A 23,877-nucleotide genomic window follows, 5' to 3' on the forward strand; every position below is an offset into this window, starting at 1 on the left:
CCCTTATAGGGAGAACAGAATGAACAAAGGAGTGATTGCTTTAGCAAAACCTTTAGAGTTGTTTTATTTATTTATTTAATTATTTATTTTTATTTCTTTGGGTCGGTTTCCCCTTTGTTTTATAAACTAGAGTGTTTACACCTCTTACAGTAAATAAGTCAAAGTAAAGATGTAGTAAAAAGTTGGTTTGTTGTTTATCGTGAATGGCTTTTCAGATAATCGAATGAAATACTTTATTGCAGTTCCAGTTCCAGCTATGACCTTACATAACAAAGGTTTTACTTGCTGCTTGCTATATGTAGGGTGATATTTTCAAAGGCCCTCTCTTGGTCATGCTGCTTCCTACAGAAATCAGTGGGATTTTGCCTGTTACCTCAGATGATCTAGCATTTGAGGAGTGCTTTCAAAATCCTCACCTGCAGAGGATCAGAAATGTGGGCTTCTTATAGGGAAAATTTCAGGGAGTACCAAAATGCACTCCACACCACCAATTCATCTTGCATATTAAACATAGCTACATTTTGTTTTTTTATAAAGTCCCTTGCAAAATATCATAAAAGACAGGCCCATACATCAGATGAATTATCTTCCTTTATAGTTACCAGAAGTGCTTAATTTCTTCTTTGGAATCAAATGTGATATTTACAATTAAATGTTTCTCCCTGACTACTGAGACATCTTGCTTTTTCTAGGTGGAAGCGCTGCATTAAGACTAAAATCAGTAGTGGTCTTTCCTAGTTTATATGTACCACCATAAATAAAGGTGTTAGTGCAAATTGTACGACTATTATATTTAGGGTATATGGAAATGTTACTGTTTGCTGGTTTTTTTTTTGGAAGTAATAGAAACTGAATAATTAAGTTCATTGCAGAGTCCCGGTGGTACTGCCATTACATTTCAGTCTGACTGTATCTGGTGGCGATTGATTTTTGCCAGATGCCTCTGAGCTACCCGTTTATATTTTCTTGACTATTTTAAGTTCAATGTGTAATTAAAAATGCAGAATGTTATAGAAGTTCATTGCCTCAGTTTGGCAACCTACAAATGAGACCACTGTTGTTGAATACAGTCTCTCCAGTCCCGCAATAATTTATGTAAAAGATTAATTTCAGTATCTGTATTTCAGGGGTAGTCAAGTAGGAGTTACTTGGTGAAAAAATCATGTAGAAAGTTTCACTTAAAAATCTTTTTCCAAAAACTAAGAACACCAAAGATAGAAGGATAAGAAAACTTATATTGTGGATCATGGTGTTAACATTTTACAGCTCTGTTCATATAGAATCATAGAACGGCTTGGGTTGGAAGGGACCTTAAAGATCATCTAGTTCCAACCGCCCTGCCATGGAAAAGGATGCCACCTGCTAGATAGGTTGCTCAAAGCCCCATCCAACCTGGTCTTGAATACTTCCAAGGAGGGGGCATCCAAAACTTCTCTGGGCAACCTGTTCCAGTGCTTTACCACCCTCTGAGTGAAGAATTTCCTCCTAACATCTAATCTAAATATCCCTCTCTTTTAGTTAAAACCCTTGTCCTGTCATCGTCTGTCCGAGCAAAAAGTTTCTATCCTTTTTATAAGCCCCCTTATAAGTATTGAAAATACTTATTAAAATTGAAAAATAAGTATTGAAAAGCTGCAATAAGATTACCCTGGAGCCTTCTCTTCTCCAGGCTGAACATTCCCAACTCTCTCAGCCTTTCTTCATAGGAGAGGTGCTCCAGCCCTCTGATCAACTACATGGCCTTCTTCTGGGCCTGGTCTAGCAGATGTATATAGTGTTGTTAATAGAAGTATTGTAGAATAAAAGTATACTATACCCAATACCCAATCCAACCTTCTGTGGTAAGAATCACATTCAGTTTTCCCTCGAGTATTTTAGAGACTGATACTCTATAATAGGCTATTAAGAAATGTGTTTAATTTGTGGCATATCAAGACAGGCAGATTATAGTTTGACCAATTGCCCAACAGGTGTATTCTCTGTTTTGGTCAGTTGTTACTGATCCTCAGCTATGAGGCATGAAAATAGGGTGAATGTCTCACATTCCTCATGCTGCTGCCCAAGACAGTTCTCTGAAAAAGCACGTTTGTCCTGATTGTCCTAGCAGTTAATTTCAGCAAGAAAGCACTCAAGGAATTAATTAATTTTAGCCTTTCACCCACCCAAACGTTTTATTGTTTAGACATTTTATAGTACTCTTTAAAAAGAATACATGCTTAACTAGAGTTAGTCTCTTCTCTTTTGGAAGGACGTATGTTGCCTTTAAAAATGCCTTTTGCAAGAATTAGAGGGCCATTCGTTTAGCAGAACTGGCCACCACATGGCTTTTGATAACTCCAAGGCACGATGCAAGCACAGAGACTTCAACTGGAAGTTCCTGGTGAAGTTCCAACCGTGTTTAAAAGGTCTGTTTAGTTAAGATCCCTCTTGTAATTTCAGCTGGAAATATCTGGCCTTTGTTTTACTTCAAAAGGGAAAAGAGAAGTGTATGCGATCCATATTGTATAAATATTTTATCCATCGAGAGTTTCTGGTATAGAATGTTTCCTTTGTAGTACCAAGAGAAGCGTTGGCTTTCAGCTGTAGTGCAGTGGCCCTTTGTGGTTGTAAATCACCGTAATGTCTAGTTGTACAATGCTCCTTATTACAAAGGAACCAAAGAAGGTGCAGTCGGTCAGGTGGAGTTTGAGGAAGGGGCTTGGGGTTTCACTGAGGTACATTCACACACAGGTGAGCCCTTGCTTTGTCATCGGGTGGGTTTAGCAGCAGCACTTTATATGTTATTGGCAATAAACTTGTCCTTCATCTTCGGGAAGGCAGTAAGAGGGATGCTGAGGGTTGTTGTTTAATTTCTGGAAGGTCCAATGAGAGCTTTAGTATCCAGTTTACTAATTGAACTTCAGTCTTGGAGCAGGCCTCTGAACATTAGTCTTGAAGTAATAGTCTGGAGAGATCCCAAAGGATCAGCGTGCACCTTTGGAGACAGACAACGCTAAGGCAACTGCCTATTACTGGAAAAAATAAATATTTTAATCAGAGATTGTTTTGGGTATGGTTGCTTTCATTGGGAAGGGCTGTTTCTTCAGGGATTAAAGAAGTGCTGAACATTTACTACTTGTTATCAAAGTCAGCTGGAAATAGTCCACTTACTGGCTGAAGCTTTGTTTTTGGAGTTGTAGAATGGCACACATGGAAATCCCAGCCGTTATCTCTACAACACTTTTCTGCAAAAGAGATGGTGTGTTTTTTTCTCCCATCTTTTGTTGATTGGATAATACCAGGGAGGAAAAGGGAAGGGGGACAAAAGATGTGTTTTGCTGTGAGAATTCCCGGGACCTTTCTAAACTAGACTTTGGGTTAGATGGTGACCTCTGTTACCAAAATATAAATAATAATAAAAAAGTAACTGTGCAGAAAATGAGTACGATAATTAAATCTTTTTCTTCTCCAAAGATCAAAGAGACTGGACTGTTGATTAATATGTAACATAAGTCATTAACATGGTAAAATGTGGGAAAAAACAGCCTCTTTGTTATTACTCCACAGACTTTTGTTACAGGGAACTGCAAATTCTTTTTGTTCTGATATGTGGTCTATTAGGTTTTCTATTATTCCTGTGTATGTAGCTCACTGGAAAATACCACACCCACAAATTTAGATACCACATTTACTCTTCTGCATGCATCTCTCTCCCTTACTATTTCTGACACACGGCACTTCTGTGTTGCTGTCTTGCTTTCCCACTCAGGCTGTGGACTGGCTTTGCCTTGCTTGCCTGTTCTTCTTAGACTACATTGAGTGCTGTTTGTTTTTCTCCTAGCAACCGGGCTGCTTTATTGTCTTTGGGTCTAAGAAGAGCTTTTTTTTTTTTTTTTTTTTTTTTTCCCTACCATGAGGTATGAATGCTTAATGTTAACCACCTGTTTTGAAAAATGAATCCAAGTTTCTTCATTTCTAATACCAGTTTTTGAGAGTGCCCACATAAAAAAAAAAAAATCTATATAATATATAGATATATGTATACGTATATCTATATCTACAGTTTCTTCTACATGGCAAGGTCAGGAGTTTTTCATACATTTTACTGCTATCCAGACTGTTTCTTAATTTGCATCATTTGGTTGAATAATATAACCCTCCTAATATTTTCCAAGCCACTTATACTTAAGTAATCACTTACACTTATCTTCAGCATAAACCTCATTGATTTTATTTCTCATTGAAAACATCAGTAGTAGCAAATATGATCCTATTGGCTTGAAGTCTATTAGAAATAAAATTATATTAAATGTCTTGTGGGGTGTGAAGAGGTTAAGTCAAGGAGAGTCGTCCGAGAAAGTCATCCTGGTGTAAACCATAAATCTGTTTTATATTTAAACTACATGTCACCCAACAGCCAAAAATAGCAATGATCATTAAAACCCAATTTGCAGCTTAACATTAATAGACATTTATTACATCATAACAGATCTGAAAGACAATTAAACTTAACTTTTTCCTAGATAACTTTCTTCTAAAAAAAAAAAAAAGTGTTATTCATTTGGCTTTTCCCATTAATTTCATTTGCCAGGGATTTTTTTTATTTGATAGGGTGCACATGCACACAGGTGTGTGCACACGTGTATAGGTGATCTCTTGTTGTTGCTCTAATTCTTTCAACAGCAGTGTATTTTAAATGGGAAAAGCAATTAACCTTGGTTATACTGCCTGTTAGTTTCCTAATCAGCACAAAAGTGAAGGAAATTACATTTTCTTAGTGCAAAACGAGAAATATCTGTTACCATCCATTTGAGAAAGGAATAGTAAGCAAGAGCAGAATAAAAAGGCACTGGAGACACATTTTACATACAGGAGAGAGATCACAGCTTTGGCGCTATTTTCACTGCAATCACTCAGGCAAGTAGTACTTTTTTCCTTTTTATTACTGCATATAGTTAGTTATATACGCACGTAGTGACTGGAGCTGGAGTCAGTCAAGGGCTGAGGAAATACAGCAATGTCAAAAGTACTGCTTCCTATGACAAATGTGGTTTTGACCGCATTTGGTACTTCAGTTCACACGCTGCTGTCTGTCGGGTCCTTGCTGCTGGGGCCCCCACAAACTGCATGATCCACAAAAGAGATTGGTCATTTCAAGAAGCCATCTTTAACTTCTGCCACTTTTTGAGAGCAAACAGCTCTGAAAGCATGTGCACCATCCTAAAGGAAGAAAATTAGAGGTGGGATGAAAGGGAAGTGAGGGAGAGTGGAGATACTGAAAATTATTTTAAAGGTTACATCCAGAGACACTGAGGAGTATGCGTCCTCTGGCCCCAATATCGCACTTCGCTTAAAGACGTGCTATTTCAACTCTCATGGAGTCTTCTGTAATTTCTTTTGGCTAATTTGCTTCTTGGAGGCTGTCACTTTCTTGGTTTAAAGCAAGACCCTATGCAGAATCGGTGCCATCACAATTACAGCATTGATAAGACACTTGAATATATTCAACAGGGCCAGTGTGTATGGGAGAGGTGATGCCTCAAAATACAAACCGTGATCATGGTAGCAAAGGGAAGTTAAATTTATGTGGACCCAGGAGATAAGCTTGTCTCCATTTGCAACGCGTGCACCACATGTTTTATTTGTCACAGAAGAATTGCCCAAAGCTCTGTGACATGCAAATAAGCATTATGAGAGTATTGTCAAACCCAGGCTTTCAACAGCATGAGTCATTCACAGAAAAAATTATGAGATTGATTAAAAGTCATATGAATTTTAAATTAAACAAATATGTTGAGTTGTGTTTATTTACCACTGATTTGCTGAGCCACTAAACTGCATTTGGGTCCTATTTTTCAGCTTTTCTCTGTAAGGAGAAAGTAACTTGAAAATGAAGCTGAAATTTTCATTATTCCGAGGAATTGCCACATACTGAGAGTCACGCAACGAAATCATGACTGTTGGCAATGCTCTTAGGAGTGTTTGCCTGTGTATTATTTGCCTGGTAAAGGAGATGTACTACAACCTAATACATTTGAGAAAGATGGCATATGATGTAGGTATGATAAATTTTTAGAATGATCTTAATTCCCCCTCCTCCATCCAAAAAATAAAGTTTTCAGACCATATTTGTAACAACAGTATATTATTTTGTAGATGATTTGTATGTGATAATGAGATGGAATTGTTTCAGGTGGTCAGAAGTTTTAGGATTACCTAGCTATTTGCAAGGCATATGGGGGGATTTCTCCTTGGCATTGGAGTAGTGGAGGGGATGACTTGCTTCTTGCAATCTATGAGCTGCTTTAACACATGGTGCTTAACCACTGAGAGTTACAAAGCTTTTTGTCATCAGTTTTGGGAATACCTGCTGATCCAGGAGCAGTAAAGGAGTACAAATACTTGCATGTTTAACCACATGCTCAAATAATACACTCCACCTTTTGAAATGTTGTAAGCGTTATCGTATATTTGCATACATTTAGGGACATTGTGAATGCTGTACGTTCCTCTTTTAAGTCTGTAATGAAGTATGTTGCAGAGGATAACCGGCAGGCACTTAAAGCGAGAGCATTCAGTAGCAGTGCTATTGTGGTGGATACAATTCAGTACAATTTTTAAAAGCTTCTGGAAAGCATTTCCAAGACTTTTACTTTTCTCTCTGTTCCTTCCCCCCTATCTTCCAATGTGTAGTCACAAGACATGTGAGTAGTTTCACTTTTAGTTTGGTTACCATTTTCCTCTGAAATTGCTTTGATCCTGGATTGAATGGGAAAACCAACAAGCAGCTGATAGCTTAAATTCCCCCTTTGACCTTTGGGAGAGCACAAAAACCTCCCATTTCACCTATACTGAGGAAAAAAAAAAAGCTATTAGATTCAGCTGGTCTGTATTCGGGTGTGCTCCTATCAAAGGCTTGATTAATCTGAAATGAATTAACTCACTTAACACTTGAGAGTTATTTTGCTGTGAATCCTGTAGTACATCTAAAGAGTTCTTTGTCACTTTGAATTACGGCCTAAAAAGGTGGTTGATGAGGCTCGGTTTGAGCTGACAGTGGTTCCTTGCTGCCTCTGCTGCTCCTCTTGGGGGAGTGTAGGTAGCGCTGCGATGATATTTGAGAACGTAGAATGAATGTGAACTTATCAGCCATTGTTGCCTGCTTTTAAGGTTTTTAAAATTACTTCTCAAAGTGCTACACTACAGTACGAGATATAGAGGAGGAGTAAAGGGCAGAATGCACCTAGGTTTTCAAACAATATGGATAATATTAATGAAGGCATGTGCCATTGGGGACGGAGGTGCAGGTGCTCTCGTCTTAACCCTTGCTTGGGAATGGGGACTTGGAAATATCTTGTTGCTTTGTGCATTTGGGATGAGAGGGTTGCGTAGCTTCCTTTGATGTTTGCAGGCCCAGCAGAGACGTGAGGAAGAATGGGAACAGAGGCTGTGGTACAGAAAGGACGTGTAGACACAAAGCGGGTTGAAGTACAAGCTGGGGAGCGCACTCACCCTAAGATGGGCCACTGGGCCGACTGCCCCGACTCTCATAAGGCATCCATCTAACAAACTTAAACCTGAAATGAAGCGCCAAAAGGGCTGCCGCTGTTAATTCTGAGTAACCAAAACGCGTTTTCCTCAGCTTTGTGAGATCTCTAACTTTATCAGCATTTGCCATATAGGATGAATCTTCTCCTGGGCTAAACGCAGACACAGAAAAGTTGCCAGACAATCCAGAGTTCATGTATCAGTAAGGTGTTCCTGACTTATAAAAAATGATCATTGAAAAAATCCACTCATAAATAACCCCGTCCCTCTGGTGGCAACTTCGGTGGGTGGACAGGAGTGAAGGTGCTTGTGGTTCCATTGAAATGCCACAAGTGCTGCCCTGCTCCCGCTGGTTTGTACCATGACACGACCCTTACATGGTGGGTTGCATTGCTGCCCCTGAAGGTGACCATGGAGCCATATCCTGAGTGGGGAAAGGATTGAAAATTGGATAAAGGTGGGAAGGGCAAAACTCTTCTTTTTTTGTAGTGGTGCAAAAAATTAAAAAAGAAAAAGTGTTTTGCAGACAACTAATACATTTGGTTACAAGAACAATAATTCTTTAGCTCTTCGTAATGGGAGCAGCAATGCAGGACATTCTTTTACTTGAAAGAGACTTCTTTAACTTTAAATTCCAGTGAATTTATTTACTTCTGAAGAGATTGCATTTTTTTCTTTTCTCTTGCTGTGGTTATTTCCCTTCTCTCTTTTCTTAGTAAAATTCTGAAAATAGTTTCTGGTATAAATTGCTCTGCAAGTAGCAAATGCTGAGATGCTGAGAATCGCATCCATGGTTCCAATTTGGCCCATGAGCTTCAAACAGTTTATTACTGCCAAACTTTTGTTCCTGTAAATAGTGGATTTAATCAGTATTTGTTTGAAACATACTTATTTTTTACTTAGTAAGCAACTTCTGCCAAAGAAGGAGATATGTGTAGGAATCTTTTCTATTAAGGAATATAAAGCAATCCTTGCATCAGTGATTTGTAATTTTAAGTTAGTTTTGCTAAACACATTTTCAGGGGAGGGAAGAAAATTGTTTTGAAGTAAAACTGGGAAAGAAAAGCGGTGCATTTCTATCTGACTTTTGCGAATCAATGTCATTGAAAACACTCCTGCCCCTCCTGTGGCTACACCATGACTATCCAGAACATGCTGGGTGCCTGAGGAAGGCAGGAAGATTTTGCCAGGCAAGAAAAGGAGTGTCTGGCTTTGTGCAGGTGCAAATGCTCATGTTTGGGCAAAGGCAGTAATTAGGGGGATTTGTGACAGGTTTGGCTCGTGCTGCTCTAAATTCTGCTTTGAATTCAGACTTTGTTCACTCACTAGATAGACTGGTTTCCTTTTCTTTTTCACCCTGTCTGGACGCCGTCAGGAGGTGAGCTCAGAAAATGCCCCAGTGTGCTGCTTCCCATCAGCTACCAAATGAGAGACTTGGGTAGATGTTGAGTTAGTGTATCCATAATACTCCTTTATGAATGAATGCCTTGACAAATACTTCATTGCATATCTCTACCTCACAAGGCTGTAGTTTCCTTTGGCTTTCTCCTACCCTGTCAGTACCACTTTGGGTTGGATTTTGGGAACTGTCAGCATGCAAATCGGGTTTGGGTGATGTTTGGCAGCAGATCAGCCCATGATGCTGTCAGGGGCAGCCCTATAGGCAGAAAGGTCATTGAGCAGAAGAACTTTCTTGTAAATTAATGCGGGCTGTGTCATCTTCGTGGTTCAAATCCAAACCCCTTAGGTCAAGTGTAACCCTTAACTCTTTCACTGTGATAGTATATCCCCTTCTTGCATCAATAAATGTAATAGAACTCTAAAGTTCATGGGTACATGCTCTAGTTTCTCCCTTTGGCTGTACATTACGTGGAGATAATCCAAAGATGAAGTGAATTTTGTTTTGCAGACCTCTTTTTGCATCTCATAAGTGCTTCTTGAGAGAAGTTGTGTGACCATTAAAAAAAGGTTTGCTCCACTTGTTTTCTGTGTAATTGTTCTCCTGCATATTTCATGTTCATGAACAGAGTACGATTATTTGACCATAAAAAAATACAAAACCGAACAGAATTTTGTAGCACTACAATGTGTTTGGTTCATACAGCGGTGCTGAAGTTGTTGAGCAACTTCAACAGTTCTCTATGCATGTTGCGGATTTGGTAGGCTCATGCACAAATCTTAAGGGTTTGAACAAGTCTTTGTAGGAGCAGGCTTAAGGGCAAGGCCATGTCCACCAGTGGAAACAGCTGGACAGGCTCTGTCTCTGGCTCCTTTTACTCTGTTGGGAAAGAACATGTAGTATTGGGACAGACTTTTTACCAGAGGAAAGGGTGCCTAATGAGCTAGTCCTATCACTTCTGTTTTGCACAGGAGCTCTGTGACTGGATAATGTCCCTTCTGGTGGATGAAATGTTTATTTGCACTTCTGTCAGGTTGCAGGGCATCAGGTCCCCAATTTAGTGTTTGGACTCTGTGAAAAGCAGGTGAATCCTTTTGCTTCCTGAGTCACAGCCCAGGAGACCCCAGAAGAGTTATTGAATTCAATCATGTAGGAAAACACAGGCAGACAAATAAAAATTATTTTAAAGACTACCATGTAAATATTTATTGACAATTATCCCTTCTCTGGGATAGGTATTGTAAATCATTTGTGACTTCTTGAGTTTATACCCAAAAAGCTTTTATTGCACCATAATGTTATCTCTTTCTAACAGGTTCAGATTATCCAGAACTTGAATCAGCTTACACTAATAAAAATTAGAAAACAAACCTCCACTCTTTCACTCCCTGACTGAGTTTTTTCCTTCAGGGCAGTGTACCTGAGATCAGACAGCTTCCCCCTATCTCTGTGTATAGCTTTTCAAATTTTGTAGCACAAAAAGCTTCTCACTTTTAAAACTCCTTATAATGATGATGCTATCGAAATAGCACACGTAAACAATGTCCCGTGGGGTATTTTGATGTACACTGCTTGTTTTCTATAATATAAATGGAAAACTTGTTCACTATTTCAAAAATATAATTTAAAATATTCATAGGTCTTGTCTTCCTTTGGAAAATAGGCTTTAAATATTGTCAGTGGCTAGTGTCCTAGCTTGAGCAAGTTCCCGTTTCTTGCTTGTCTGTAAGGAAGCCACTTGCCTGCATATTGACCTTGGGCTTTTTAGTCACCACAGTCAGAGCTGAGAAAAAGCCTCAGACACTAAATGCTACATTTAAATGAACAAATTACAAGGGGAGACTGGTGAGGAGAGAAAAGTGGGAGAACAAAATTTTGGCAGAGCAAGCAGATATACTTATCAGAAAAAATGCAGCTTCCTTATAGGCTTTGGTGCTGAACAATATGGGGTTTGACTTAGTTGATCAGCAAAGATAGGAGGCAGAACAAAGGCCACTTTGTCATGCCTGAGTTTCAGGAATATATCCACATCACAATGGCATGCAGCATAGTTTTTCATAGAGTTTTTTGGCTCAAACTGGGTTTTGGGTAAGAACAAAAATTGGCAAAAACAGCTTCTTTGCTCGGAGAAGAATAACTTCTGTTGATCAGAGATTTTTTTGAGAGATTTTTAATTAGACCAGTGCTGTGAAGGCTGCAGAGTCTAGGGAGTTCAAAACAGATATGCAAAGTACTTTACAATTCCTCATATTTTATCATCATTTCAAAGTCAGCAGGGAGCTAAGTCTCAAACTGATGCCATGGCTTAACTCTGTACAGTTGTTTTATTCCTGCCAAGTTTGAGTCACTGTGGCCATCTAGGCCCTTCTTGAGAGATTAAAAAGATGGGAAGCTGGAATCCTTTCTGCAATTAAATGAGTGAATGTTTCTATTCAAGCATAGATTCCAATTTCCCCATGACTTCCTGTAAGAGTGTGGGATGGACAAGAACTTCACTGTGGGGGAGATGGAGCACTGGGACAGGCTGCCCAGAGAGGTTGTGGAGTCTCCTTCTCTGGAGATATCCAAAACCCACCTGGATGCCATCCCGTGCAACGTGCTCTAGGTGACCCTGCTCGGCAGGGGGGTTGGACCAGATGATCTCCAGAGGTCCCTTCCAACCTCAGCCATTCTGTGAATGAATTCTGTGATTCTGTGAGCTCGACTAGATGTGAGTGACTGAGCCACTGGCAGTAACCAGAGATGGTAGCTGCAGGGTAAGTGGGACTTCCAGGCTCTACTTGGCTCCAAAGCCTGGTCCAGATTTGGTGATTAAGAGCCGTATAGGAGACCTCAAAGGAGAGGGGATAAAGAAGCTTTTAGGCATGTTATCAGCAGACATACTCCCAAACCATGTTGCTGACCCCACTGACTGGCATCTTTGTGAGGGCCTCAACAGAGCAAGTGAAAGGTTTTAGTAGGAAGGAGTAATATGGTGCCTAGCTACGTGGGGAAGAACTGGGTTCAGTTTCTGCCCAAGTCTTCAGGACAGTCAGCTTTGGTAAGTTCAGCAAGGTTAAAACCTAACTTCCTTCCCTTGCTCAACATTACTCTGAAGAGGGAACCCCGGTGCTGTGAGGAGGAAGTTGTTGAGAGGCCTCCCATGCTGTTGGCGTGCAAATGTGAGGCTGACCAAGGTACTGCCTGAGTCACGGCATTCAGGACACATGGCCAACGTGCATTGATAACTTCTGGTCAGTGCATCGACCTGGGTTAAAAATAGAGATTAAAGATTAAAGAGAAGCAGGGCTATTGTGCAGGCATCTTATCCCCTAGGCTGCGACTAATCCATCTTTTCCAACCTAAGCGACTCTATGATTTTAAGCACGTTGCGCCTTCCGTGTGTGCTCACGGGTATGGCCTAGACCAAATGGTGAAGTGAACCCTGGCACCTGCAGTTTGTTGGTTTGCCTACACGCTGGCAAGTTTGCTCTTTCAGGAGCTTGATTTTACTGCTGGGCCCTGTACCTGAGGGTTTTGGGTGGAAAGGAAGCAGCTGGGGTGGAAATTAATCTCTTGCAGAGAAATAGGCCCAGAGCCTCGGCACCAAATAAACCCTTTTCAGCAATGAAATTTCTCTCATTTTTTGATTTGTAAATACACAAGCGTTTCCCAGAGAGTTGCAGGTTGTTTTAGAAGTCCCGTGTATGTAGGTTCTAGTGCAATCCGTACGGACTTGCTTTTTCCAGTCACCTTTCAAGCCTGTAGACTCCCTGGGCCCATGGGCATTATGTTCAAAACCACTGCCTTAAGCCCTGCTTTAAGAGGTGAAGTGGAATATTAGTGATGCACAAACTGTCTCTCTTGGAGACAAGTTTTAATTCCTATTGTACATAAAGAACATCTGAAGGGCTGGGGGGAAGATACGTTTGCCTTTACAGCTGTTGGCAGCAGAGAAATGCAGCAAGACTTGATTGAAAACACCTATCTTAGTGTTTTACTAACTACATTTTTTTTCCTTTCTCATTTCTAGGTCTCAGATTCTGGATACTGTCTGTGGGATTTTTTTTTATTACTATTTTTTTTTATTATCATTTTTGATTGGCTTTTTCCCCTTTCTCGGATGTGAGTCGAAGGCCAACAGTCGAAGTGCTGGAAGCAAGTGCAGGAGGACGCTCACCTTGTTTTGTTTGAACCCTTGTTTGCTGGGATACTTTCAAGCCCTCCTTCACAGTCATGTGGTCATCACAGCTGCTGTTCTTCACAATGCTCTTAACACCGTTAGCCCATGGTGAGTGAGAGACGGGGAAATTTGCCTCCGGGACGGGAAGAAAGAATGGAAAATAGCAAAGATTATGTCTCTACTTTTTCTACCTAATCTGTTTTTTCCAGGATGTTGTTTTCTCTTCCCACTTCCACCCCAAGGTCTTTGAATTCCCAGGCTACGTTATGACTAATTAAGTCTTGAACCAAAGAATTCTGGTCACAGAAAGATTTCTGTTCTTGAGTTTAGCTGCTACAATAAGGCAGACTTTCTTCCTCATGCCCAAGCCTACTCTGTTGTATGTGTGTCACTGTGATTGTCTCTCCTGGCCTCTACAGGGAAATGATTTTCCCTTTTGTGAATACTGTTCAACAGGGGGCTGTGTCCCCCTCTTTAGCCACAGCTCCAGCGAGGGTGGGATCTTAATCACTGTCACGTCAGACCATGAGAACCAAAACCAGTATAGGTGCCTTTAGCCTGGTATACCGTGTAACCCACCTGGAAATGCAGCGTCATTAGCTGTAGCACTGTGCAGATGCAACCAGGCAGCCTCTGAGAGCTGAGCTAAGATAAGGCACCACTGCTATGCTGTGGGGATATATTAGCTCTCACTCCAGAGTCTACATACAGCGTTCAGTTGCCTACAGTGTCCATTATATATATATATATATTTTTAAGTGGAAAAATTTGTTTATTTTATTAGCCAGGAAAAAGTTAAGTGAAATATGACACGATTAATTACTTGGGATAAGACTTAAAGGCCTTGGATTGTTTTTGTTTTGTTTGTTTGCTCTTATTTTTAATGTGAGAAACTCCAATGTAGGCCACACAAGTAAATTTCCAGATTTCTTAAATGCTAAAGGGTTCAGGAGCTCCTCTTCTCAGTAATCGATTTAGGTTCCTAAGTCATCAGAGCAGAGCTTTGGAAAATTTGGCTAGTTACTTGATGCCCAAATGGAAGGTGAGCTCCACTGAGTATCCCATTTTAATTTCAGTTCAGTGGGAGCATGTCTGTAAATAAGATGAATCCTTGTATTTAGCCTGTGTGCCTCTGCATTGGAAATGCAAAAAAAAAAAAAAAAAAAAAAAAAAGGCCTTTATGCTCAGCATCTATTGTGTGTGTGCTAAGATTCTAAAGTGAAGTTTTACAGCAAAGAAGGCTAAAAAAAAATGAAATCCATGTAATTGGCTGAACATATCTATTTCTAGAGCACAACCCGTCTGCTCATATCACTTATAACACCTTTGTGCACAAAGGTTATCTGTACTATCATTCTTCAAGCAAAACTCCTCACTGACTTGAAAATTAGAATGAATAATTAAACTGAGCAAACCAACTGGGGTGGAATGGAAAGAGCTATTAGGAAAGGTGCTCTCCATTCTTTTCCAGGAAAGTTAAATGGTAAATGTTTTGTAAATCTTTATAATTAAACAATATTAACAGTTAAAGCAATTAACAATTTAAACATGCCTCTGGCAGTTCTGTTTTTAAATCAAAGTGCCACTGTAGCTGGAAAATCCTGCATGATAGTTGCAAGAACTGAAAATGTCACAAGTATCTTAAGAGTCATATTGTGCTACAGATGAGCAAATACCAGGGATGCAGAAACTAGGCGCCTGGAAATGTTGTTACAGTTGTAATCTTTATGCTTTTCTGCAAAGTAGGTATATGGGGTGGCTGCTGTGGGTATTTTTTGTTTGTCTGTTTTGGGGTGGGTTTTTTTGGTGTGTTGTTTCTGTTATTTTTTTTTTTTGGTAGCAGTCAGTAGTGGTAAATCTGACCCTTACACGTTTTCTCATCCCTGTAAATCGCTAATAAGAGTGCAGTAGAGGCTCCTAGACATTTTTGAGTATTGGATAGTGAAGACCTTTGGTCTGAGCACAAGGACTTGGAATCAAATTTAGCTCTCCCTGTTTTGTTCTCTAATATTGACCAAGATGCAGTTAGCATCTCGAAACTTTGTTCTGTTGCTTTTCATGAGGGAAGCAGGTACTGAGCATGTGTCTGGTTTTTAGGAGTGGTATGTTCTTGATCCTAAACAAAGGGAAAAAACTACAATATAGCTGTGTCATGATAAGAGTATGTTTGGTATCAGCTAGCGCTGGGCAGTCAAACCCATTCAGTCTCCCATGGAGAACAAAGGGCATGTGCATTAGAGTTGTACTGGAAGTTGAAATAAATCGTCTAATAGGGCTTCCAAGGTTTTGAAATCGGATACTGAGTATCTGATGGCTTTCAGGTACTCTCCCTCACTGCCCTTCCCCCTGCAAGCACCTACAGAAAGCTGCATGAAGCAGATGGCAAGACAGTGTCAATGCAGAAGTTGTTCCTTCTGTTCCTTCAGCTTCACCTTGCATATAAAAATGATCAATTTTTCCATTCTAGTAATCCCCTTTCATTATACGTGGAAAGGTTTTGTATTTTGTTTAACGGGATTCGAACATTCGAGTCCCTGTGTCATGGACTGTAAGGGCTCCTGTCCTGCAGCGATTACCTGAGTTGATACAAACTGCTTTTGCAGTTCGTGGCTCACTACATCTCATTCCCTGTTTGAGTTTACACAGTCTCTTCATCTGCAGTGATTGTTATATAATAGATGGATTCCATAAATTATTATTATTATTTTTTCCTTTGTTCTTTTTTTTGGTGAGAGAGGCGGGACGTGGGACAGGACCGACTCTTTTTTTAGCTCCCATTTCTGGGGGTATACTTTGTGTCTTGGGTTATGACAAGCGTTGAGTCAACAGCTATATGACTTCAGTGATCTGCAAGATGGAAAGTAATCCTCCAGAATACTGCCCTGGTACAGTGTCTTCTTGCTGTTGTTCTACAGCAGTAATGACAGGCGAACGAGTCTTGAATCCTTGCAGTTTCTTGGTGATTATGTTAATCTACTGTATCCTAAATGCAGAGGCACTGTGATGTCTGGTTTTGCCCAGACTGCTCTGAATCATAGCTCAGAAAATGCTCAAAACATATGAAATACTTAAGATAATAGCAGATTTGAGTAGTGCGTGCTTTCTTTACTGTTGCTCTTTACTTCAATGGAAAATAGCGTTGTGTGCCAGTGGACCGGTGCAAAAGACCCCAGGAAGCTCTCCCCCTCTTTTAAGCTCCAGCAAAGTCTGTAAATCCATCTGTTGAGTAAAACTAAACCAGATATACAAAATTAGAGAATTAACTGAGATAGAAAACAACAATGCCCAGGAATAAAAAATAATAATAGTAATAAAAAAACAATACCAACAACAACAAAAATAGCAAATAACAACAAAGCAAATGCTGTCAGTCTTTGCAAAGACTCTGCAATGGACTCTGCTTTTGCACCCCCACCTCCTCGCTGCTCATTCAAAGTCTTTTTCTAAAGCACCCAAAAGCCTGGGCTCCCAGAAAAGTGCTGCTTGGCTTGCATCCACCCCATGCACACCTGAGCAAACCGATCCTGTAATGTGTGGATTTCCCACAGGCGTTTTGTGGAATGAGCAGCTGTTCTCATCTTCCTCAGGCTTCTTCCCCTTGACCCCAAAGAGAGCAGATTTCTCTTTACTGACAAATGAGTGCTGTCAAAGTTCACCCAAAATGAGGTAGACGTGACAGGCAGCAGCTCAGCTTGCGAGCCCAAAGAGATGTACGCTTGCTCTGTCACATTGCTTTCCTGCTCATGTGTGGCTGAGAGCTGAGATTTAAGACTTCCAGGCTACTGGATAAAAATGAAAATAAAAATAACACGATTCAAAACGGCATGCTGCTGAGAGCACGGCAGAAAAGATCCTATAAAATGAAATTTTGCATGTCTTCAACCAAGTAACTTATCTTAGGTTTTGGAAGAATGCTGAGGGCCTGTTGTATCCCAAGATCTTTATCATCCCATCAGATTGTTTTCTTGTTTATTTGTTTATTTTTTAGGGATTGTATTGTGCAAATAGTTTCACAACAGACACCTGAAAGACACAGTATTTGAGGATCCAAGAATGAGGGTTTTTTTGGTCACTGTAATGCTTTAGTAGTCTGATCCAAAAGTAGAGCAACTGCTTATTACTCCGATTGAAGCAACAACTCAAATTGCCCATTTTCTTTTGGGGATCATTACAAATGCAATCAAATCATCACGCACAGCTATCTGCCCGTTTCCTCTGCTGCTAAGCCTTTGTCGTGCCAATGCGTTGTGAGAGGGAACCATTAGCCTCCAGGTTCCTGCCTGAGCAAAACCCTGTGTCAGTGGTGGGGGTTTCTTCCTTCTTCCTCTGGGGTCTTCAGTGTGCTTGGGGTTATTTTTTATGTTTTAACACTGTATTTGTTAGTGGGTTATACACTTTATCTCCAGATGATCCATGGGGTTAGTTAGTGATTCCTCTGATTACTTAGGCTTATAAATCTTTTTCTCCATATAAAACTTGATTTTGGGGGAAGGGGCAGAACCACACACTTGTCCAAAGCTCAACAAGACTGAAGCAAAAAAAAGTTAGGTGATAATATAACCAAAGCCAAGCTTGACATTCACAGATCAGTAGATCTCTAGTACTAGAGTAGTTTTTGCTATTACAGCATGGATAGGCAAGACAAGAGTCATCTGATCATAGAGCAAGGTGCAGGTGTAGCAAAGATTTCAAGATGGGGCTGAACTAACTTGTTTGCAGAGTAGAAAATGAAATTTGAAGTCTTCTCAAATCACTTCAGCAGCAAGAAAGAGAGCCTCGTCTGGTCTACTGTTGTGCCCCTCTACACTTCTGCAGCATCGTCCCGATATTTCTGGGAGATGACGATGGTGAGGTACGGCTGTGTCTGTGAGAAGGTGGCCCTGGAAGGTTAAGCTGATCTCTCTAGGCATTAGCAGGTCGAGATGCCGAGCCAGTTTCTGTGGGAACAGTGGAAATATTTATTACTGACTAGCACTGGCAGTTGCCTGGTGACAATGATTCTGTTAAGGCAAGCAGCATTATCTTTCTTGGGGGAATATATGATGCTAGCAAGCTGGTCCTCAGTGACAGAGTGCCGTTTAATGTGAGCTGAACATTTGCCTCACTACTATTTTAATGCAGTGAAAATGCTGTCACTGCTTAAAATACATGCTGTGTTTCTTTTATACTTGTACAATACTCTTCATATAGTCAAAATGTAATACAAGAGACATGTTTTATTAGTTGTGAAATAGCCAAGCTGACTTCCAGGCTTCTGCCTAACTTCATTGTTCTAAAAGATTAATCATCCTTGAAATATTTATAATATTTGCTATTCTTGGCAATTTGTATTACCTGCAGCAGTGCCACCTTTCCAGCAGCAGAACAAGTGATCAAGGAAGGCTTTCCCTGACAAAAGAGGGTGGTTGTTCTGTGTATATACTACAGTGCTTTCATTAGTAGGAGTGTACTAAAATCGGGAGTATTAAGTTCTCCATCTGATGACTGACCAATCTATAAGCTGATAGAGGGTGAAATTCAACCTTGCAAAGACTCTATGCACCACTTAATTCTCACTTAAACCATTAAGCATGAGCAGAGGTCTGTGTGCAGACCCACTTCACTCATTTCTAAATTTCACACTAAATAAAGGAGGAGATTTTAACCTGATAATGGTTGTTTTGTGTGTGTGTGTGTGTTGTTTTTTTTTTCCTCCATTTTTTTTTCCAGTGTTTGGCAAGTGCTCATAGCATCTTCCTACATTATGGAAGGAAACAGGATCTTTTTCCATTTTCACTTGCCATTTGCAGTGTTAGGTGCTTATGCACCAAAGCACTCTTTCCGTGCAACCCATAGCCATCAGCACAGCTGTAGTTGCAATGAAGTTGAAGCTGTAGGATTGGAGCTACAGAAGCAGACTAGTGACTAGGGTCCAAATTAATGTATGGAAGTTATCCTTTCCTGTAGCCTTCTGAATATTGATGGCATGGTGCAGCAGGACATGCTCGTTTCTTTGTGGGCTCCAGCAACAGAAAGAGTTCTTGCTCTCGTAGCAATAGGAAGTGGGGAGTTGTATTGTCCTGCAGGCCTGTAACTTCTGGTGCTCGTTGCGTTTGTAACTGTTTCCTGACAAGGCTGGTTTCTGATCTCTAGTGACCAGCCCTGTGCACTCTGATTTTTGTAGTGTTAATTGAGCTATAAGATGTGACAGCATGTGAATTACAGTGTAGTAATTCACGCCCAGCACATTCAGGCACAAAGATGAAGGCCAAATGGCCTCTGTGCAGCTAAGTGTGAATTATTGTACCATAATTTAATTCCCATTATATTTTACTGGGATTATGAAACTGTTTTTGTTAGTGAACTTCTTTAAGGAAAGTTATCTTTCAAAACACAGTATTGAAAAGTACAACACAGATCTTGTCACAAAGCAGGATAAGGAGCTTTGGGAGAAGAGGGAAGAAGTTTTGCTGAATCTTGGCATCTATAGGCTTTTAGGTGTATTTGTGTAGTTATTAGCCCTAGGAAATGAATGGGTGTTGTGGTGCAGACATCTGCCATCTAAAAACTGACCTAACACTAGCTATTCATTTCATTTCGGGTGCCGAGCAGTTGCTAAGTAGTATGGCTAGGTTTATTTATTCCTGACCTGGTCTGGTTTGATCTGGAAACCTTAGCTCCCAACCAGTCTCTTGAGCCATCTAATCTCTTTTCGGTTCAGACTATGCAAATGTGCACATCAGAAACTCATTACTGCTGGCAGATTTGGTTTGGGTCCTAGCGAGTGATGAGTGAGTAGAGGATGGGTTGTCTGCGGGAGGGTGAAAAAGCACTGGAGAAACAAGGCTGATGGGATTAATTGCTTAAGGGTAGCTGGGATAAAACTGTCCTATCAGTGAATTGTTTTCAATGATATGATAAAAGAGCTCCAACATACTTGGGACATCGATTGGTTAGATGACAGGATCTCTGGGGAAGTGCCTGGACGTTTCTTTCTCTCATGATTCAGGTGAACGTTGCATTTTTTCATCCACACTGATCCTGGTGTGTCTCTTCTGCAGAAATCCCTGGATAGCAAGCACCATTACCTAGTCCTGTCCTTGACTACTCCTCGTCCTGCCTAAACGCAAAATAAATATGCAATAGCTATTAAAAGTGGACTCTTCCAAGAGACTTATTCTCTGAATCAGTTTTACTCATAATCCCAGAAACTTCTAGCTGATCAGGATATTAGTGGGGCTAGGACTGTTTCACTCTTGGTGGATATTTGGGTTTTAGGAACATTATAGTGTCCCAGTGAAAAAAATACGATAATGTACTATGTAAGCAATAACTGCCTGTGATATAATTAGTATGGATTGAGTTTAGGTGTAAATATTATTTATAATTAAAAAAACAACAGCAACAACTGATTTTTCACAGTTAAATACATCAGAATGGTATTTTTATCCAACTTTTGGGAGTTGATAAGCCCAAGCAACCAGCACTAAAAAAAAATGTAGTGGGTCCAAGTTGACTGTTAAGGATACAGGCATTCCTTAGCCAACAACCAGTGGTACCATGTAGCACCAGGACTGTTTTCACATCTGTGGCTACCTCTGGACATGAGAGGACAGCTTGCCCCCTGTCCTTCTGGACATGTAGGATACTCCAAAGGGACTGGTGCCAAGATTAAGTAGGGCTAGTGCAGTGGAGAGAGAGAAAGAGGAATAGGAACAGGTAGCTTCCCTTTCCTCATACCATACTTGTACTGAGTAGTGGAGATAATTGCCTACTTGGTTTGCTTTCACCTATTGCATTATTACCTGAGTGGGAAAATGGAAATCTATGTGGCTCATTGCTAGTTCTAGCTAATACTTTGCTAATATTAAACTTCCTGATAAAGCTTTTATACGGTGAAGATGTCAGTAAGCTACCCCAGAGGATGGAGAGAGCCTGCTGTTCTGGGCTGCGTACAGGGTTTTGATGGATGAGGCTGTGCCAAAAGGCTGTATCTTCTCCCTGATGCTTGGGGAGGTGCAGGACCTGAAGACAGTTTCACAGCCAACGTAGCTGTGCAGTGCTGGGGCAAAGCCACCTTTCCAGCAGCGCAGGAAGGGAGCCATGGCTAGGATTTGAAAGGGTCGAAAGCTTGCATCTGTAGCACATCTTTTCTGGAAGTGAATACTCCCACAGATGGGATGTCATTCCTGTTTCTTTTCCTAATAACTTCAGCTAAGCTTAAACCACGGGAGTTAGAGAGGGGGAAAAATTTCTTCTCAGGGTTATCTGGCCCTAGTTCTTTCATCCTTAAAGGCTGGGCACAGTGAAGTTCTTTAAGCTGAAATGAGAAAAGAGCGAGAATGGGGGAATGAATTATGGCCACCTTCATTCTCTTACCGCTTCCTCAGTTGCTGCTAACCTGCTCCCCCAGGATCAGGGCGAATCTGCTGTTCTCCTCTGTTAAAAAGAGCACACTTGGCCCAGCACTAATAGCAAGCAGAAGCTCTTTATTGCAAATGAAACTGCTGATTCCCTAGAAGAAATCTTTAACATCCATTTTATCAACTCTGCAGTCATGTTAAGTGAATCCCAGAGCCATCTGATGTTTATTACTCTAGGGCACATTCACTGTTGTTCAGTCGGTTCCTTTAGCGATCACAATTTCTTGAATTGGTTATGTTGTTTGGTAATGTGGTTTCATTTGAATCTGGAAAGGTTTCCTGCTGCTCAACGAGCAACTCATCTGGGAAAGACACTCTGGAAAGGGAAGAAATTAAAAGCGTGTCAGGGCATTTAGATGCTTTCCCTCACTTGGAATTTCCATGATTTCCAGGAAATCGTTTGGTGCCAGGCAGCTACCTGAATTACCCTCCCGGTGCCTGGCAGGACCGTCTATGTCCCCTTGTGAATCTGCTCCAAGCCCGGGGATGCTCAAAAGGTTTTCAGCCAGCACCACACAGATGTTGCAGTCTGCCCATCCTAAAGCATGTAGGAGCGGATTAATGTGCTTGTAGTCACGGTGCGGTATTGAACACACACCTTAAACTCAAGGAATTGTACCCAAAGCAATATCTTCTTTAACATATTTCCTCGTGCTTTGCTGTGTGGTGCTGCTTTCTGAAGTGGCTCAAAGTGCTGGGTGCCTTGCTGCAGATCCTGAGGTGTAAATTTGAGATTCACTTAACGTTCATAGATGCCAAAGATCCTTGAGTCAGTCTGTGCATTAGGGTGGTTGCGTAGAGTAAGAAGTATGGGATAGATGTATGTGATTCTGGTACTGTTACTGCCTCTTATGTCCTAATCTGTAGAAACTGGAGTGCTTGGTGGGCTTTAGGAGCTCAGTCAAATTGTTTGATGTTCTTAAGTTTCCATAACATGAAGCCATAAATAAATGGCATATTAATACAGAGTTTTTAGGGCTTGATCCAAATACCATGCAAGTTAGGCATTCCATATAAATGTGCTTCGAATCTGGTCTACTCAGCCTGGAGGGCTGGGGAAAGCTGGAGCATAATGTGGGAGAGATCGTACCTTGGGTTTGTGTTTGCAAAAGCTTCTCCCAGATTTTAGTGAGCTGACCAGGTCGTGGGCTATTCACCTGCCCCAAGAACTGCAGCACTGCACGCAGTCCTTATTCTCAGGGGATGCTGTTCCCCTTCAAGCTCTTATAGGAACAATTAGCAGTCATCAGTGCTGCTGATTTAAATGATTTTTTTCTTCTTCTTTTCTCTGTGGCTTTTGTTGCTCAAAGACCTGTCTCCAATTTTTAATTCGCAGTGTTTTAGTTTTATTACTGAAATGCTGGAGGCTGCAATAAGGGTTGATTTAGTATCAAGAGAGCAGAATCTCATGTAAGGCTCCACTCTCTATGAGGCTGGAGGGGAAATATGTGTGTTGGTTTACAAGCAAGGACATCAGACTGCCTAGGCTAGCTGCATCGAGTTGGCGTTGAGCTGGGAGCTGGGATCCTTTGGCGTTCAGGGTGCAGATGAACAAACCCACGTGGCAGTGGTTTCCCTGCAGTCAGGGAAAATTGGGGTGGTGCTCCACAAAGGCAGTGGTAATCATGCCACGTTACCTACCATGCACATCTCAAAAATGTGGCATTTCCCTTTTGCTACGTGTCTGCTCCCCTGCTGCAGAGGAGAAGTCAGTACTGGTGTTGAGAGGTGGTCCGGTGAGGACCCCCTCTTACTCCTCCAGCGGAGGCAAGGCTGTTCTCTGTGAGACAGATCGATGGCCAAATCCTATTTCTCACTTAATATCTTCCTAGAATTGCTGCTCACATCTATGCATATGTAATTTGTAGCATGTTTTAGGGAAGAATGCCTACTTGTAATATCTGTAGGAAAATCCACGTCACTGGATTAATTTTTTGTGTATGTTATGTGTGTGTGTATTTGTGCTCATATATAATTTTCATACTATATATACAAATAAACCTATAGAGAGGTGATCTGTCTAAACTTAGAATAATGCAAGGAACTCTTAACAAACCTTCATTTCATTGGCGTGACTTGAAACGTGGCCTGTCATTGCATGTTGTAATTTTATAGGCATATGCAATTAAAAATCTTACTATTAGATATTACTCTGGGGGAATTCTGAGGCCTAAGAAACCTAATAATGTTTGGTTGTTTTCCTTAATTTGATTGAGAAAAATAAATAAATAAACAGGCCTGTTGATCGGAAGCCAAATATATAATGAATTCGTATCATCAGCAGACACCTCAGAGTCTCCAAGCCCCGCTGATAAAAGGGCTTGGAAGTTGTATGTTATAGTGTCAGACAGCCATCAAAAAATAAAGTTCTTCCTTAACTTTGTGCT

General features: G+C 40.8%; 1 protein-coding gene across 1 annotated transcript in view; it reads left to right on the top strand.

Moving 5' to 3' along the window:
* Nucleotides 1-23,877, top strand: part of ADGRL3 (adhesion G protein-coupled receptor L3) — a 526,793-nt gene that overhangs the window by 180,489 nt on the left and 322,427 nt on the right. Inside the window, exon 3 of the mRNA XM_035542902.2 lies at nucleotides 12,939-13,196. Coding sequence (XP_035398795.1) covers nucleotides 13,142-13,196 — 55 coding nt within the window. The 5' untranslated portion in view covers nucleotides 12,939-13,141. The remainder of the gene's footprint in view (nucleotides 1-12,938; nucleotides 13,197-23,877) is intronic.

The sequence above is a fragment of the Cygnus atratus genome, chromosome 4, assembly GCF_013377495.2.
Source record: "Cygnus atratus isolate AKBS03 ecotype Queensland, Australia chromosome 4, CAtr_DNAZoo_HiC_assembly, whole genome shotgun sequence".
In the NCBI taxonomy this organism is placed as follows: Eukaryota; Metazoa; Chordata; class Aves; order Anseriformes; family Anatidae; genus Cygnus; species Cygnus atratus.